This window comes from Terrapene carolina, unplaced genomic scaffold (assembly GCF_002925995.2).
Source record: "Terrapene carolina triunguis isolate 2854851 unplaced genomic scaffold, T_m_triunguis-2.0 Scaffold113, whole genome shotgun sequence".
Classification (NCBI taxonomy): domain Eukaryota; kingdom Metazoa; phylum Chordata; order Testudines; family Emydidae; genus Terrapene; species Terrapene triunguis.
The window spans coordinates 9,722,839-9,740,826 of NW_020664464.1; the positions used below are offsets into that span (position 1 = coordinate 9,722,839).

General features: G+C 43.0%; 1 protein-coding gene across 2 annotated transcripts in view; it reads right to left on the reverse strand.

Moving 5' to 3' along the window:
- The window catches only part of VPS13A (vacuolar protein sorting 13 homolog A), a 273,789-nt gene extending 257,007 nt beyond the window's left edge, over positions 1–16,782 (reverse strand). For both annotated transcript variants that reach the window (XM_026652410.2, XM_026652411.2), the window contains exons 1-2: positions 16,645–16,782; positions 2,445–2,488 (exon numbers count right to left, since the gene is read on the reverse strand). In XM_026652410.2, the coding sequence (XP_026508195.1) occupies positions 2,445–2,488; positions 16,645–16,744 (144 nt within the window). In that variant the 5' untranslated portion in view covers positions 16,745–16,782. The remainder of the gene's footprint in view (positions 1–2,444; positions 2,489–16,644) is intronic.
- Positions 16,783–17,988: the final 1,206 nt, after the last annotated feature.

Below are 17,988 nucleotides of genomic sequence, written 5' to 3' on the forward strand. Positions count from 1 at the left end.
GCACCCAATGCACTTGAAGGAAAACTGAGAAGAACTTCAGGGAGCAGGTCATTCCCTTACTACCAGTGACTCTCAGGTCTGGTTCTACTTCCAACTGCAATAACTGCAAGTTGAAGTACCTATTGTATTAGATCTGTGGACCATGGCACAATGAAGAATTAATCAGATCACTTTTTTTGTTTGTTTCAAAGAAAGTCAGATACTGAGCTCATAAAGGAAAATTTAACTTGTCAATCTGCTTCTCTGATGACAATCACCTGTGGGATATCAGTCCTGGATTTTAGCTCTTCTGCATTAACTTAGATGGAATATATGTGCCCAGAGAGTCAAAGGTGTTAAATAAGATCTGAGGTTTGGTTTACAGAGATCTCAGCCTGCTTAATTCCATGGAAAATGCACCATTAGAAATCCTCTTAAGCTTTTATTAAAGATAAAGATAGATAAAGATAAAGAAAAGAAGGAAAAAACAATTAAAGCAGTTGAAATGTAAAATATTAAGTAAGGCTTTCAGCTTAACATCCCTTGTTCCCTTTCCCTTTAGTGGGAGACAGTTCTTAGAAGAGGAAAAAACCCTTGTTTGACAGTCTCTTAGACACCATCTAAGATGGTAATAACTGTCCTTTCTGAGGAAAAGAGCAATTAGTTGAGAGGGGCTGCTGCTGCAGTCTGATCCAGTTTCCTCTCAGGTGGTCTTCTGTATTCAGCTGGACCCAGTAGAGGTGGTGATGTCTTCTGGGTCCCCTCTCTGGCCTAGTCTGGTCAGGACATCTCTCGAGGTGACCAAGGCCTGGGGTCCCAGTAGACAGTGGAAAGAGTGGCCATGATGGTGACACTTGCTCCAGTAGCCAATTTTTCTCCCAAAAATCTCTTTCTCTAAGGACCCCTCAAAGGGAATACTGGGTGGAACAGCCAATCCCCTCATTATATTGTCCACCAATCAGGCCTAGTTTCCAACACACCAATTCTGGTTCCACACTCTTTCCTTATTTACCATGCATGATCTTAACACAGCCCTTGAGTTATATCTGTACGCCTTTTTTGTTTGGAGTAATTCAGTCTCTCTCCCTTTCAGATCTTTTTCTATTATAGGTTAACTTTCACATTCTTTTTACAGTTGAGCTCACAATTAAGAGTAAATTTGTAGCCCAATTATCACAATAGCTCCTTAGTGCAAGGCTATTAGAAATTCCTTAGGTTTTAAGTTTTTGGGTTTTTTTTAAAACCAGCCAGATCCGCTGAAAGGCAGGGTTACAAAAATAAAAACGTTATCCAATAAGGCATCATTGGGTGAAGGGCTGAAGCAACAGACAATGAGGCACAGTTTCCCATAGGGAGTTCCTTCATAGATGTAACTCAAGAAGAAACTGACTAATATTCAGAGGGCAATACTTATAGTCTGCAGGAAGTCTGGAACAAGTTCTACCCCACCACCACTGCTTTGGGGGATTCAAAAAGCATTTTAAAAAACAGAAGTTCCACCAGTTTCTTCCTAAAGTGCAAAACATCAGGAGCAACTATTCGGTGCAAAATATTTCTTGATATAAATGCCAACTGTATAGTTTTATACTTTATAATATTTCACATAATATTCAAAGTGCTTAATTTTTGAAAATTAAGACTCTGGGACTGAGTTAAATTAATAGTTTTCATGCAACAAAAATCTATGCTGTCATGCTTGGGAGAAAATTTTAAATGATATTTATTGTGACACAAGTTGGAAGCTCTGGAAAATAAGCCCAAGGCCTTCAAACAAATTCCAACATTCCTGGAGCAGGGTGATGGTAAGTGAAATAACCCTCTGAGTATATTGCCAAAGTTATTTGAGTAATTGCTAGATTAAAAATTTTGACCATGTATTGTCCATACAAAAGGTCTCATTTTTCTCCCTCTAACCTTCTGAGATATGCTTAGGGAAATCTAAGACTTTGGACTGTTCTTAAATTTTCTGCTGTGATTGTGCAAAACTTTAAATAATTAAAAAAAGGTTTCTATGACAAGAACATCATGTTTTAATATTTCCTGATGTGCTCAAGAGATTCTATTCTCTATATTTTAATATTAATCTCAAATACTGTTTTACTAGATTATGTGCTTGACAAACTGTGTTCTTGCCAGCAAATCTTTCTATTATTGATAAAGCTAAAAATATATTTTAGATCAGACTTGTAACTATCATTCAAGCTTCCTCATGAAATTTTTTTCAAATGGCCTTTCAAATAACAGTAGCAGAGCAGTCCGTAAAAACGAAAGAACAAAGAACTTTTGAAGGTTTTTCAGAAGACCAAAGCAATTAATTTCTTCAGATGAAAGATGTCTGCTTACCATTCTAGCTAAAAATCAACCAACTTCATCCTTATGTCACTTTAAATGTGCAATATACTATACAAACAACTATTTTCACAACAGTAGTAACAGTTCCCCATTTTTGCTTGCTTTGAACTTACCAGTGCATTTTCCTTTATTTCAAGATTCTTAAGTGCTACAGCGCCTAAAGGGAAAAATGAAAAGGGTTAAAATTGTAGTTAAAACACAGTTCTGTATCTCCTATACTGCAAACCTATAAGCACCTTTATTTCACAGTGAGTTTTCATAAATTAGGATAGCAGTTTAGTATTAATATTTGTTTGTTGTTTATGAAGAGAGAACAGACCGTATGTTGCAATTAATCACATTTTCCCTTGAAAAATGTCACAGTTGCCAATAATGAAGGGAGCACTATTGCAAACCAGCTGACTCAAAGCAGGTCTAGAATCAATGGGGACATGATCAAAAATATTAGCGGCCAGTCTGCACTAGAACTGCCAATGATACTAGCACCAGTGCTACAGCAACATCAGGAGGCCTTCAGAGATGACTATGTAAACAAATTTCATGTGTCTTTACTAATTCCTACTATTTTCATACAAAAGTTCTCTGAGACATGCTTTAAAGTATCAGAATTGCCTACAGAACTAGGTGTTCTAAATTTCTATACAGAATATTATGTGCCACTTGTTAACATACCAGAACTGATTAAAAAAAAAAAAAAAAAAAAGACTGAGTAAATTATTGGATCCTCTGTTACTGATCGAGAGGCTGACCAATAAGCCACTGAAGAAATGGAAGACTCACTGACTTCAGTAGGTTTTAGACGAGGCCCTAGTATCCAGAAAAGTCACAAAGTCTGAAATTGCATCTGTTAACAACAGCCTGGGTAAACATCCATTTAACTGATTTCTATAGGCTTACAATTAATGTTCATGTTTCCAACTAGAGCAATTAAGTAAATCTAACTGTAAATGTCTTCAGGTGTGAATGTGCTCAGAAAAGTGACTACCTGAATAAACATAGAACATTGCTACTCAACAGATCTGCTGCCTGTGTATATACTAAGTTGTATCTGCTTACTTAGATAAGCTTTTCCTGCTTTTCATTCCAGTTAACACTGTAGAGGCAAAGCAACTACAAGAGCATTAACTAGAGGCCTTACTGAGCTGCACATCTGTGCAACACCATTTGCAAGCAATAGACTTCAGTGTCAGCAGCATTCCCATCGGGCCCAAAGAACAATATTCAGCTCCAAACAAAATTTATTATACCTTCTGAATTTGTACTTTCACCACGATTCATTTTTCTTTATGCTTCAATCTGAAGAAAAGTGTACTAAATAATCTGTTTAAATAATCTGTGAAACTAAAAAGAAAATAGCCCACAAAGGGCAGAATCAAAACAAAGAAAGAGATGAGGAAAGCGCTGAGGACACTGTGTGACTCAAGCTCACTGCAGCTTCAGCAACTAAAAAGCAACTGAAGGGCAGTTGAGGCCACTGCACCCTTTATGCTCTTGGAATCTTCTGCAGAGGGAGGCCGAGTGGCACCAGTGGACACTGCTGGCTAGGAATATATCACAGCTTGACACCAGGAACACTATATCCCATAAATAGGATTATGCAGAGGCCCCATGAAGAAGAATTTGCTGTGATGCACAACTACATACATATAAAGTAGATCAGCAGCTTGCCAGTGACTAGGAAATACACTACCGATTATGGACCTTTGTAAATTGTCAAGTAAACAAGAAAGCCATCAAAAAAGGTTTTTTATTTGGTTTGACATATGCAATTTAATTTGAATTACTTGTGCCTCATAATACACCAATAAATCATCTAAACAACATTTTACAGATATAATGAAATCTGGTAATGACACTTCATTGCAGGTCTCAGGTAAAAATGCTAAATCCTCACTGAAGAGATGTCACCATTTCAAATGTGTGTATTTAAGAGACTGTATGAACTGTGAGTGTATTTGAATATTTATCTACTTTTCCATCACTTCAAGTGCTTGTTTGTTTTACATTTATGCTCCTCCATATACATCTATGCATAATGGCAACCTAAAGTTAAAAAGGCATTTTTATTTTAGTCTGTCTTGTACTGTACGAGGCTGTTTATTTTTACTAGTCAACTGAGGGTGCCACATCTCTCAGTGTCATCCAACAAAATCTTGTGAAACGTCTGCAGTAATAGGACTCTCCAGGTCAACAGTTAAATTTTGTTTATACTACATTTCTTCCAGAACTTTCAGAGGCTTTAAACATCTCATTTATAAATTAAATTACAATTTGGTTTGTAAATTACCTGGTAAATATTTTTAAAACGTGCATCTTCAAAGATCTGAATGGTTTTCCATGCACAAATTCCAGAGACTAGTGAGTGCCATGCCACTGAAGCCCTAGTCATAGCTTAAAAAGTTTACCCACATGTTTTAAATTGACTATGTAACACATCTTATTATATGATCATCAGCAACAAGTTTTAAATTAAAAAACGCTGATTTCACCCTGGTCCTGGGAAGACTCCCATTGTCTTCCATGGACTTTGGATCAGGCCTTGTCTCATTTGCTCCTTTCTATCGTTTCTCTTATTCCTTCTCAAGCATCTTGTCTTCAAACTTTCCGTTTATTTTCATTCATATTTTCCCCTCACTTTTTTTAAGTCACTTTCCCACTCCAATCAATATGGTTATTTGTTTGTTTTGCCATCTACCATTATCTTCACTTCCACCTTTATTTTCATTTATTTTTTCTGAGCTCTTTTTCTCCTTACTTCTATGTAGCTTTAAGTATACTAATACTTTACAGTTTGCAAAAGAAAGCTAACTTATGAACACCACAGTGCACTGCATGGGTTAGGACATAATTTATTAAACTTTGGTTGTCAGCTAAAAGTTAGCTACAAACTGTTAACACAGGCAGGCGTACTGAAAGCACAAGAGTTTATTCCTGGATTACTGGTTTGGCTTCTTGGGTGACATAACAGTCCATACATCACTGCTTGGTGGAAGAGTTATTTTTCCCACCTCCTTAGTTTTACCTGTGATGATGCTGATAATAAAGCTGTACCATACCACGTATATTCCATGTACCATATCACAGATATTCTGAGCAGAAAGTTAAAATAAAAAGATACTGCAATCAATTCCTTACCTACTGCAATAGTTAAGGAGCAGACATTTTATCTAGTTTACATATTTAACGTAAATAAAACACTACCAACTCACTTAAAAAGGAGGGGGGGGAGTACGAGAGGGAATCTGTGGTTGGCAGCCAAGCAAAAAACGGTTTAAAATTTCTCTTTTCAGCTTCTTTTCCCTTTTTGTCTGAAATGCAGTTCTAACATTTACTACCCTTCAAGTTGACTGCTATTTCATTACCACACTATTCACTCACAACCAATAGACTCTGGTCTGAGCATGGTCAGCAGGTCCAAAGAATTATAATATTCCATTCCTCACAAAGTTTTTTATACCAACTTAAGTTTAACTTTTAGCATGCCTCATAACTGTTTTGTTTTTAAATTTAAGAAATTGCAACACAAAAACCTAAATGAAATGACTGTTAAGGTTAAAAATGTGTTCAAATCTAGGTGCTTAAAAATGAATGCCTGTTTAGGCTCCTAAATAAGAGTGAATGGATTTTCGTAAGTGCTCCATGCCTGCATCTCCCACTGACTTTAACAGCACTTGAATATAATTAGCACTTACAAAAAATCAGGCCACCTACTAAGAAGAAAACAGGCGTTCAGCTGGCATTTCTTGAGCACTCAGGTCCTGATTCAGCAAGGTACGCAAACACATGCCTAACTTAAAGCACTTTGAGTACCCAATCCCACTGAATCCAGAGGACTGCTTTAAGTACCATGTTGCAGCCTTAAAAACTAAAATTTCTGAGTACTTTGGTGCTACTGAGGAGGGCAAGAGGTGAAAATAAGTGAGATTACAATACCTTCCCTTTCACCACTTCTGAACTCCATGGGGGAGAGGCTCCCTCTTTACCAATATAATCACACTGCACAAGCTATGCAGAGTTCAGGATTTACTTGAAAACAGCTACTTATATCTTTCTAGTTCTCCCACTAACCCTCCTAATAGCTGAGGGCACTCCAGCTGGACCGCAGCTCTCCCATCGTATTTGTGGCAGGATTGTTTGGAGAAGGACCCAACCATCTGGTAACCAAACAATTTGATACCCAAATAATTGAAAGATTGCTAGATTAAAACACCTGAAAATGTATTGATAGCCTGTGCAAGTCAGAGCATTAACATTGACTCCCTGAGTGACATACCACTTAAGAAGCATTCTACATTCTTCCCATAGTTTCCAAATGGTCTCAACAAGTTAGACCTATGAAAACTACATTCCATTTATGTGCAAAATTATGCAAATCTGTAATCTAGCTACTTAAACAAAGGGCATTTCATATATACATAACTCTTACATCACAATATTCACATTTGTTAAATTAAATTACATTTTTGAAGCACAAGGAAGAAGTCATAATTGTTCACAAATGGCATAGTAGTTTTATTTAAAATTAAACTTGATAATGAAGTTAGGTTAGTTATTTCATAGTGTAAGTCTTCAGTACTAGCTACTCAAGCTCATACTATAACCATGATTATACATCTAACCCTAAATGTTAGTCTCCATAATTCTTTTATTTTCTCCTGTCCAGAAAGTTCTCAGATGTTAATATGGAAATAGTATTTTTAAGTGTTTATAAAATTAAATAGAATTACACAATATACTTATATGTTTTTCTACTTGTCCTTTGTTTTAGAACTCAACCTGGGGTTTTTTTTTGTTTTTTTTTCTAAATAGAATCTTGGTAAATCTATAAGTGATTCAGAACAGATTGACTAATCTTTAGATCAACATGCATTCAGTTCGCATCAAGGGTGTGCACAGGAATTTAAATCTGACCCCTTCTGGTGGGGGGGGCACAGAAGCTCCCTCTCCCCATCCCTGATCCCAGGAGGAGCTTGCTGCCCCAACTTCTCCACCCGGCCCTCAGGGAGAGAGGACTCCCCCTGCCCCGGAGCTGCAGCGGGAAGAGAGGACTCCCTGGGAAGCCTCTCTCCCCGCCACAACCCCAGGGGGCAGGGGAAGTACTGCGTCTCTCGCTGATTAGTGGGGGCATGTCCCTGCTTGTGCTCCCTTGCGCACGCCCCTGGTTAACATCTGTAAGGGAAGATAAAAATATCTGCAGAACCGTCCCAGATTGAGTTGTCAATAGAGGTGATTTGGGAACAAACTGATAAATTAAACAATAAGTCACCAGGACCAGATGCTATTCACCCAAGAGTTCGGAAGGAACTCAAATATGAAATTGCAGAACTGCAGTACGTAACCTGTGTGGAAGCAGAAAAAGAACTGTCAGAAAAGAACTGCAATGCATGACAGTTTGTTAGCAAGAGTCAGGCTAACTGTAGCCCTGATAACGCGAGATTTGTAGAAGCGAGGATTGTGTGAGGCGGGTGAGAAAGAACTGTGTGAGAAGTTATTGCGACCTTGTGTAGATAATATGGAATGTAGACTAAGAGTCTACATTAGTGAGCAAAACAAGATATCAGAATGACCTATGTATAAACAAAATGCAGTTGTTGCTCATTATTGTCTGTAACAAAAAGGTATAAATGCTTGCTGTAATTGTTTACTGTTGAGAGAGACCTGCTTAGCTCTCTCCCTCTGCACAATTGTGAGAGTTAATAAAGCATCTGACTTGCTGTACCCAAACAAAAAGTGAGAACTCAGTTTTTCTCCGACACCTGTCACTTAAATCAGCCTCTGCACCAGATGACTGGAGGATACCTAACATAACACAAGTTTTTTAAAAAGGTTCCAGAGGCAATCCTGGCAATTACAGGCCAGTAAGACTAACTTGTACCAGGCAAACGGGTTGAAACTATCAGTTTGTAAGCTCCTAGAGAATAAGACGGTTATAAATATATGCCAATATTGGATTTGTCAAGAACAAATCATGCAAAACTAATTTCCTTCTTTGATAGGGTTACTGGTCTAGTGGATGGGGGAAACTTGTAGACAGGCTATCTTGATTTTAGTAAGGCTTTTGACAGTCCCACATGACATTCTCTTAAGCAAACTAGGGAAATGTTGGCTAAATAAAATTACTATAAGGTGGGTGCACAACTAGTTGAAAGATCATACTCAAAGAGTAGTTATCAGTAGTTTGCTGTCATACCCAGGAGGACATATCTGATGGGGTCCCAAAGGGTCTGCCCTGAGTCCGGTCTGATTCAATATTTTCATTAATGACTTGGATAAATAAGTGGAGAGTATCTTATAGAATCTGCAGATGACACCAAGCTGCAAGGGGTTGCTAGCACTTTGGAGGGCAGGATTAGAATTCAAAATGACCTTGTTAAAAGAAAAGAATTATCCAACACATAGATGAACACAATATGTTAGGGAAGAGTCAACATGGCTTTTGTAAAAGGAAATTGTGCCTCATCCATCTATTTAAAAGAATCCTTTGAGAAAGTCAAATAAACATATGGAAAGGGTGATCCAGTTGATATAGTGTACCCGGACTTTCAGAAAGCTTTGGAAAAGGTCCCACATCAAAGGCTCTTAAGCCAACTATACAGTCATGGGATAAGAGGGAAGGTCCTCTCATGGATCAGTAACTGATTAAGAGATAGGAAACAAAGGGTAGAAATAAATGGTCAATTTTCACAGTGGAGAGGAGTAAACAGCTGGGTCCCCCATGGATCCGTACTGGAACCCATGCTGTTCAACATATTCATAAATGATCTGGAAAAGGGGACAAAGAGTAAGGTGGGAAAGTTTGCAGGAGATACAAAATTACTCAAGACAGTTAAGTCCAAAGCTAACTACAGTTACAAAGGGATATCACAAAACTGGGTGACTGGGTGTCACCATCTCTTAGTATGGTCTCTTGAGGGGTCTCAGCTTCTCCTGACTGACCCTCCATAGTCTGCTCTCAGGTCAATTCCTGGACCCTCACCTCCAATTAAGTCTGCTAGCCCTTTACTTTTTGTGCTTGCAGTCTCCTTCAGTCTTCTGGCTGTTTTCTTGGAGGCAGCCTGGTGCAGAGCTGTCATCCCATTGCTATCCCGGGCTCTTATGCCTCCCTTTCCTTCTCTGTACTCTCCCCTTTATAGCAGGCCTTGTTTCCTCTGTTGGTTGCAGCTGTGGGTGCCTCTCTCCATGATTGGGAGCTGCATGGGATTGTGATAAAGCTGCTTGCTTATAAACAGGAGAGACTCTCCTCCTTCCCCTCCCTCCAGCCCTATCTTTGCTTAGTATGGGGTTTGCAGGCCAACAAAATGACACATGAAATTCAGTGTTGGTAACTGCAAAGTAATACATTTTGGAAAACATAATCCAAGCTATACATACAAAATGATGGGGTCCAAATTAGCTGTTACCACTCAAGAAAATCTTGGAATCATTGTGGCTAGTTCTCTGAAAACATCTGCTCAATGTGGAGCAGCAGTCAAAAAAGCGAACAGAATGTTAGGAACCATTAAGAAAGCAATAGATAATAGGACAGAAAATAGCATACTGCCACTATAAATCCATGGTAAGCCCAGATCTCATAGACTTTAAAGTCAGGAGGGACCATCATGATCATTTAAGTCTGATCTTCTGCACATTGCAGGCCATAGAACTTGACACACTCACTCCTGTAATATACCTCTAACCTCTGACTTAGTTACTGAAGTCCTCAAATCCTGATTTAAAGACTTCATATTACAGAGAAGTCACCATTTACACGAGTTTAAACCTGCAAGTGATCCATGACCCATACTGCAGAGGAAGGCGAAAACCCCCAGGGTCTCTACCAATCTGACCCTGGGGGGAAATTCCTTCCCAACACAAAATGGCCAAGACCCACCAGCCAGACACCTGGAAAAAAAATTCTGAATACTGCATATAGTTCTCATCGCCCCATCTCAAAAAAAGGATATTAAAATTGGAAAAGGCACAGAAAAGGCAATAAAACTGACTGGGCTATAGAATAGCTTCCATATAAAGAAATTAAAAAATGGACTGTTCAGATTAGAAAAGAGATGATTAAGCAGGGATATGATAGAGAACTGTAAAATCATGAACAATCTATTCTTGTAGAGCCAATAAATAGGGAAGTGTTATTTACCTCTTCACATAACATAAGAACCCAATGAAATTAATAAGCAGAAGGTTTAAAACAAATGTAAGGAAATACTTCTTCAGACAACACACAGTAAACCTGTGGAACTCATTGCCATAGGATGTTATGGAGACCAAAAAAGAATTAGACATTTTCATGGAGGATAGGTCCATCAATGGCTATTGGCCAAGACAGTCAGGGGTGCAACCCACATGTTGTGTGTGTCCTTGAAGCTCTGTCTGCCAGAACAGGGGACTGGACAACAGGGGATGGATCACTTAATAATTGCCCTGATCTGCTCATTACCGCTGAAGAATATGGCACTGGCCACCACAGGAAGACAGGATACTTGGCTAGATGGATCACTGGTCTGATCCAGTATGGCCAGTTTTATGTTCTTATGTTAAACCAAGGAGTATAATTAAACAAAAATATAAAAAGTTACCAGGGCTTTGGAGTGGAGCCCAGAGATGGAGCGCGGCGCAGCTCCGGAGCAGTGGAGCTGCAGGTTTTTGCCTGGAGCTGGCGCAGAGCCGGAGCACAGCTCCAAAGCCCTGAAAGTTACAACCATTTTGCTCAGTGCAACATCTGGAAGATTGAAGTTAGCATATTTCACCTTTCAGAGACTAAAAATTGTATTTGAAGTTTAGGGTGGACATGAAGTTCACAAAAGTAATGCTGTAATGCAAGGGTCAAAGACATTAGTTACCATGACCAGAAGAATTTCACTGTTGCAGCATTGTGCAATTATCTAGGTGTAACTTAAAATTCACATGAAACAGTGCAAGTTGGTTCATTTGACAAGTACAGGGAAACCCCACTATAATGCGCCCCGCGATAATGCAAATTCGGATATAGCGCGATCATAAGGTGGCTCCCGCCGCCCCAAGCGCGCAAAAAAAAAAAAAAAAAGGAATGTGCCTTCCCCACTGCTCTTACCCCTTACCCCTGCTTCTCCTTTTGGCAGGAAGAGCCATTCTCCTCCCCAGCTGCTCCTCACTCTTCCTCTGCCCCTTGCACATCTCCCCTGCTAGCTGCAAACAAACAAAAAAGCGGCCGGAGCACCGCCGAAGCACCAAACAAAAAACAAAAAAACACACACCCGCCTGGAGCACCGCCGAAGAAAAACAAAAAAACAAAGAAAGGAACATGCCTTCCCCACTACCTCTTCCCCCTTACCCCTGCTTCTCCTTTTGGCGAGAAGAGCTATTCTCCTCCCCAGCTGCTCCTCATTCTTCCTCTGCCCCTTGCACATCTCCTCTGCTCTCTGCCCAAGAGAAATTGACCGGCTTGAAACTGAGCGGCTTTAAATGGTAAACTTTTTGTAACCCTGCTATACCACAACCCCGCATTTATCGCGATCGAATTTTCTGGACCCCAATCATCGCGTTATAGCGGGGTTTCACTGTATCCAAAGCAAATATATTTATCAGGATTAAGATAATGTACTTTGAAAGTGGTAATACAAGAGACTGTAAGCAGCAAATTTATTATTAGTTTTCAGTACAATATTAAGGCAAAAAGCCTTCATTCCTCTAAGGTGAAAGAACTGAGTTCCATAACATTAGTTTGGAAATAGGACAAAATGTGAATTGGTCATTAGAGATCCATGGCTTTATAACATAGTGGGGGGGGGGGGGGGGGGGGGGGGGAGGAAGGTTGTTGACTGACTGCCACCCTTTGCTGCAGAGATGGTGGCACTTGAATGGAAAGAACATATATATTTTCTGAAGCCTTTGAGATCTTTTGGAATGAAAGGCTAACATATAATGCAAAATATGAAAGATATATTTTGGGTTGCATATGCCACAACTGCACCACATCATGGACCAGTGCAAATCAACCTCCTCTGATGCTGTTTCAACAGTGCCACAGATTACCCAGTACAGTTCTGGGAGCGATGCTATCAGAAAAATGAATCCACTGGGTAAAACTCATTTTCCATGCACCAAATTGATTAAGGGCCAGAGGGATTTGGTTATAAAATTAAAAAGAACCAAACTTAAATAACCCACTATGAGAAAGTATAGCATTGTCAAGTATTGCAAGTACGTAAATATCAAGGAGGAAAGATAAATTTAAAAGTATGAAAGTAAGCAAAGATTTTTACAGAATATTCTGGGGAAAAAAATCTACAATTTAAATTGTTAGATTGTAGAATTGTGTCCCTTCCAAGGGAAGTGGGGAAAAGACCAGTCAGTAAGTGAGGTTTTACATGCCTTTATGTTACAGCCAAATCTCAAAACTGCCTTCCATAGGTAAATATAGCAATTTCCATTTAGTGCAGAAAAATCTAGTTAGATCAGATTCAGCCCAATACTGTTTGGATTAAACAGCCAGGGGAAGTCTTAAAGGCGTCCTACAAAGGGGAAAAAAAAATAGCTTCTACCCTCTGACACAGGGCCAGTGCAACCCATTAGGTGACCTAGGCGGTCGCCTAGGGTGCTAACATTTGGGGGGCAGCGACCACGGCGGCCGGATCTTCGGCCGCCCCGGTTATCGTCGGTATTTCGGGGGCGGGGGACCTTCCACCGCCTCTGTCGGGGGCGGGACCTTCCGCCGCCTAAGGCGGCAAAAAAAGCTGGCGGCGCTCCTGCTCTGACACACACAGGGGCAGCTGAAAGTTTGTACGAATTTTTTATATTAGAAATTCAGGCTTGTCTTCCTGTATGACAACTGGAGAGCTAATGAAACAACAAAGTGAGCAATTAACATTCTGAAAACATGACATCTTTAACAAAGATTCAATAACTCAGTCCTTCCAATTAAGGTACACTACTCACAATAAACATGCTACCAATGGTCCTTTCAAGGTCCATTCTCTCTCTCCAGCAGGGAACTGAGCTGTTGCAACTTTAGGACTGATCAGAGAGAGAAGTTTTCACAGAGAGCTGAGTCCCTTTTCCTCACCCAGTAAAATAATCCCAGGAGTGGAAATGGATACACAAGCCATCAAGATAAACTAGAGAGTGAGGCAGGACTGTCCTAGTCCTGAGGGGACCAAGGAAAGCTCCTATAATCTGGCCCAAGCATGTGAAGGCCTGGGTAAGAAGGGGCTCTGATCTGAGTAAGGAAGGGCTTCAAGAAAGAAGCCTTGGCACTAAAGACATGAAAATCCCTAGCTGAGAAGGACACAATGGGGCCAGTGGGGATTCAGGCTGATATAGAACCACAAGGCATGTTATTAACTGACTTTTTTGCATGCGTGCGTGTGTGCATGCGCGTGTTGCTTCCAGGATATTAGGGAAACAAGGTGGGTGAGGTAACGTTCTTACTGGACCAACTTCTGTTTGTGAAAGTGACAAGTTTTCAAGTTTGCTGTATTTAAACTCAAAACCTTGTCTCTCTCACCAAAACAGAAGATGGTCCAATAAAGTATATTACCTCACCCACCATATCTGTGTGCACACGCACACATATATGACTTGTTTGCTACTTTATTGAACTCCCTTTCCCCACCTACACTGGGAGTAAAGGTTCTGTTTATTTTGTGATTCCTGCATGCATGCCATTGTGTGAGCCCAGATACCTACATTGCTCCAACAGCTGAAGCAACTACAGTATACACCTTCAGGGCTTGTGGTGTGGTCATCACTGCTGCTCACACTACCTGTTTCTGTATACCACCGCTCACACAGGCTTAAACCTATCTTGGACAAGAGGGAGTTGGTTACAGTGTTTTCAGACAGACATCCAGTAAGTCCTCCAAAAAAAAAAAAAAAAGTAGGGAAGACCATACAGTAACTCCTCACTTTAAGTCGTCCCAGTTATTGTTGTTACGTTGCTGATCAATTAGGGAACATGCTCATTTAAAGTTGTGCAATGCTCCACTCTTATGTTGTTTGGCTGTCTGCTTTTTCCACAGCTGGCAGCCTCCCTATGCCCTCCCCTGCCCACAGCGCCTCCCGCCCACCGTCAGACCCCAGGGATCAGCGCCTTCCCCCTCCTGCCCCCCTCCTGCCCATGGCAATCAGTTGGCTTGTGGCGTTTCGGGGGCAGGAGGGAAGGGGAGGGGGAGGAGCAAAGACTCGGCGTGCAGGATCCCCCTGCCTCCCCAACGCCGCAAGCCAGCTGATTGCCCTGGGCAGGAGGGAAGGGGGAGGAGCGAGGACTCGGCATGCAGGCTCCCCCTCCCTCCCCTGCCTCCTGCCAGCGGCAATCAGCGTTTAGAAGGGAGGGGGGAGGAGCAAGGACGCAGCATGTGAAGTAAAGGGGGAGGTGGGGGGGGGAGAAGAGGCAGGTCAAGAATGGCACCTCCCAACTATAGTACTGTACTATATGTACAGTATGTTTGTAAACACACAGCACGTGCACACTACTCCCCCCACCCCAGCATAGTATTAAATTGCTTGTTTAAAAATTGTTTGTCTGGCAACAAAAAATTTCCCTGGAACCTAACCCCTCTCCCTATTTACATTAATTCTTATGGGGAAATTGGATTCGCTTAATATCATTTCACTTAAAGTCACGTTTTTCAGGAACAGAACTACAACGTTAAGTGAGAAGTTACTGTACTTGCCATTCCTGATAAATTTTAGTTAAAAAGAAATAAAATCCAAACAAGTTAATAAAACCTTCCACATTGTGTTTATATGTTGAAGCAGTAAAATAATACAACTTTTTATACATCCTTAACAAATCATCTGTTTACAGTAAAACTGTTTTCTCTTTCCACTTTATGTCACAAAATTTGAATCAATATTAAATTTAATACTGTTACCTGCTTTTCTCTACCCTTGGATAATGAAAATTCAATCAAGTCTGATTCACTTTTATTCACAGGCAGTTTCACTTTCAGGTTCTGAACACTTCACCTGTTTAGGTTTTAAACTCTGCAGGGGAGTGTTTAAAATGCAACTTCCTTTTAGAGTTTTTAAAGCAGAGGTGGGCAAACTACAGCCCGCGGGACTGTCCTGCCCGGCCCTTGAGCTCCCGGCCACGGAGGCTAGCCCCTTCCCCCTCCCCCGCAGCCACGTCGCCGTGAGGGCAGCGCTCTGGGCGGTGGGGTCGCGCACTCCTGCCAAGCACCGTGGCAGCGTGTCTGGCTCCAGCCGGGTGCCATGGCCGCCAGACATGCTGCTCTGAGCGGCATGGTAAGGGGGCCGGGGAGGTTGGATAAGGGGAGGGTGGTTCCAGGGGGCAGTCAGGGGACAGGGAGCAGGGGGTGGTTGGATGGAGCGGAGGTTCTGGGGGGAGGTCAGGGGACGGGGGGGTGGATAAGCATGGGAGTCCCGGGGGGGCCTGTCGGGGGGCGGGAGTGTGGATAGGGTCAGAGCAGTCAGGGGACTGGGAGCAGGGGGGTTGGATAGGGAGTGGGGTCCTGAGGGGGGTCCTTGGCGGGAGGGGGCAGTTAGGGGACAAGGAGCGGGGGGGGGTTGGATGGGGCAGGGGTTCTGAGGGGGGCAGTCAGGGAGCGGGAGGGGGCAGATAGGGGGTGGGGGCCAGGCTGTTTAGGGAGGCACAGCCTTCCCTACTGGGCCCTCCACACAATTTTGCAACCCCAATGTGGCCCTCGGACCAAAAAGTTTTAAAGGGTACATTGATCTTGGATGTCAAGAGCTCCTTTCAAAAGTTTTCAGCCAAACTGAGACACCAATACAAAGATTACACGATCTTTCTAAAGAAAGTTAAGTAGTTTCAGATATTGCCTTTGATCCTAAAGCCCCCCAGCCCAATTTCTCTAGTTCTGCAGTCACAATTTCCTGTTTTTGCAATAACGTGACACGGGAACAGGGGACACGAACTGTAAAGATGGACAAGGCTCTATGTAAGTACTGTCAAAGCCATAAACAAGAACGTTGTTCTCGGCTCTCTTCCCATTAGTCGCGCTGGGTTCAACAACAGCCTTGTCCTCCCCAGACGGAAGCACTCTTCCTAAACGGGCAGCGTCCCTTCACCCTCCGAAAGAAGACGGAGCCGAGGCGAGCTCAGGGGGCAGCGGGCCGTGCTCAGCGCGAGGAGCAGGCCACACCCCGGGGCAACGGCGCGTGGGTTGCGCAGCAGCCCGGGCCCCGCCCGCCCCCAGACACTTCCAGGAGATCAGCGCTGCCGAGAGCCCCGGGAGAAACGGGCCCTATGCGTAGCGGGGCAGGCGCCCGGTCCCGAGGGCGAGAAAGGGCCTGGGGTATGAAGGGGGGCCGGGCACTGCCCTGCCGCCCCGCGGGGAGCGGCTGCCGGGTTCTCGTTACCTCCCCAGATGCCCAGGCTGAGCTGGGAGCTGTCCAGGTTCACCACGTAGTCGCCCAGGAACCGGTTCAGAACGTCCACGACCAGCGACTCGAACACCATCCTGCCCCGGCCCGGGAGCCGCCGCCGCTGCCTCGGGCCGCGCGCTCCCGCCCCTCTGCCTGCCCGGGCCTCTCAGACCAGAGACTGCGGGGTCCCCACCCTGACCAGCGAGTAGGAGCCAAACCACGGCTACGGGCTCCCCCGCAGATTCTCTCCACGGGCCACTCCCTCCGCGCAAGCGCACAAGGAGCGGCCGTTCTCTCCTACCGCCACCTGACAGAGAGCAGAGCGCGTGACAAGACGGCGCGCGCTACTACCTAAACGGTAGCGGGGTGGCGCCTGGTGAGGGCGCGCGCGCTGTTGTTCCCCTGGACGCGACCGTGTACCCCCTCGGAGGGGCTGCTCCGCCTGTGTTCCCTCACCTGTTATGCCCTCTTACAGCCTCTGTCTCTGTACAAAGTGGGGGACAGTGTGAAGTGGGGACAAGGACAAAGGTCCAGGGAGTCCTTGGCCGAGCTCACCTGGGAGGCAGAACCCTGCTTTCCACATTCTAGTCCAGTGCTCTGCCCACTAGCCCTACTACACACAATATCCCCAAATGCTCAACTGCCCTGTCTCCAGCTACACCCAGTGCACACCACCTCCACCTTCCCAAATACACACCTCATACCCTATGCCCACGTAATGTCCACTACTCACCATCTCTCCCTGTCCCCCAATTCCACCCACTGCACACCACGTCCACATGCCCTATGCCATCATACACCCCCAATCCCACTAACTATACATCACATTTACAAATTCCCCATAATCCCTATCCCCAACTGACCCAGCACACATTCCCATCCCCCAATTCCACCCTACTATACCACATATCCACTATATCCCCCAAATAATCCAGCATGCTGATTTGGAAGGGCTCACACCTGGGAATTTAGATGAAATTAATGGGAGACTCAAGGGAGATTTATCCACAGGCAATAAAGGAAGGCATTATGCCAAAATCATTATGGGAGACCTACTTTGTACCTCTCCTATGTTAAAAATAAAAGGGATCAGTAGTAGGAAGTCGATGTTATTGAACATTGATTTTCAAACTGCTTGAAACTTTAAGATTAATTCATAGTCCATTTTTAGAATGCCCTGGAATTCTTGGGAGATCAATTTTTTGACATCTGTTGAGTCTTATGGAACACTGTAACAAGAACTTGTAGATAAAATGCCTCTTAGGCCTGGTCTACACTAGGCTTTTATGTCGAATTTAGCGCCGTTATATCGAATTAACCCTGCACCCATCCACACCA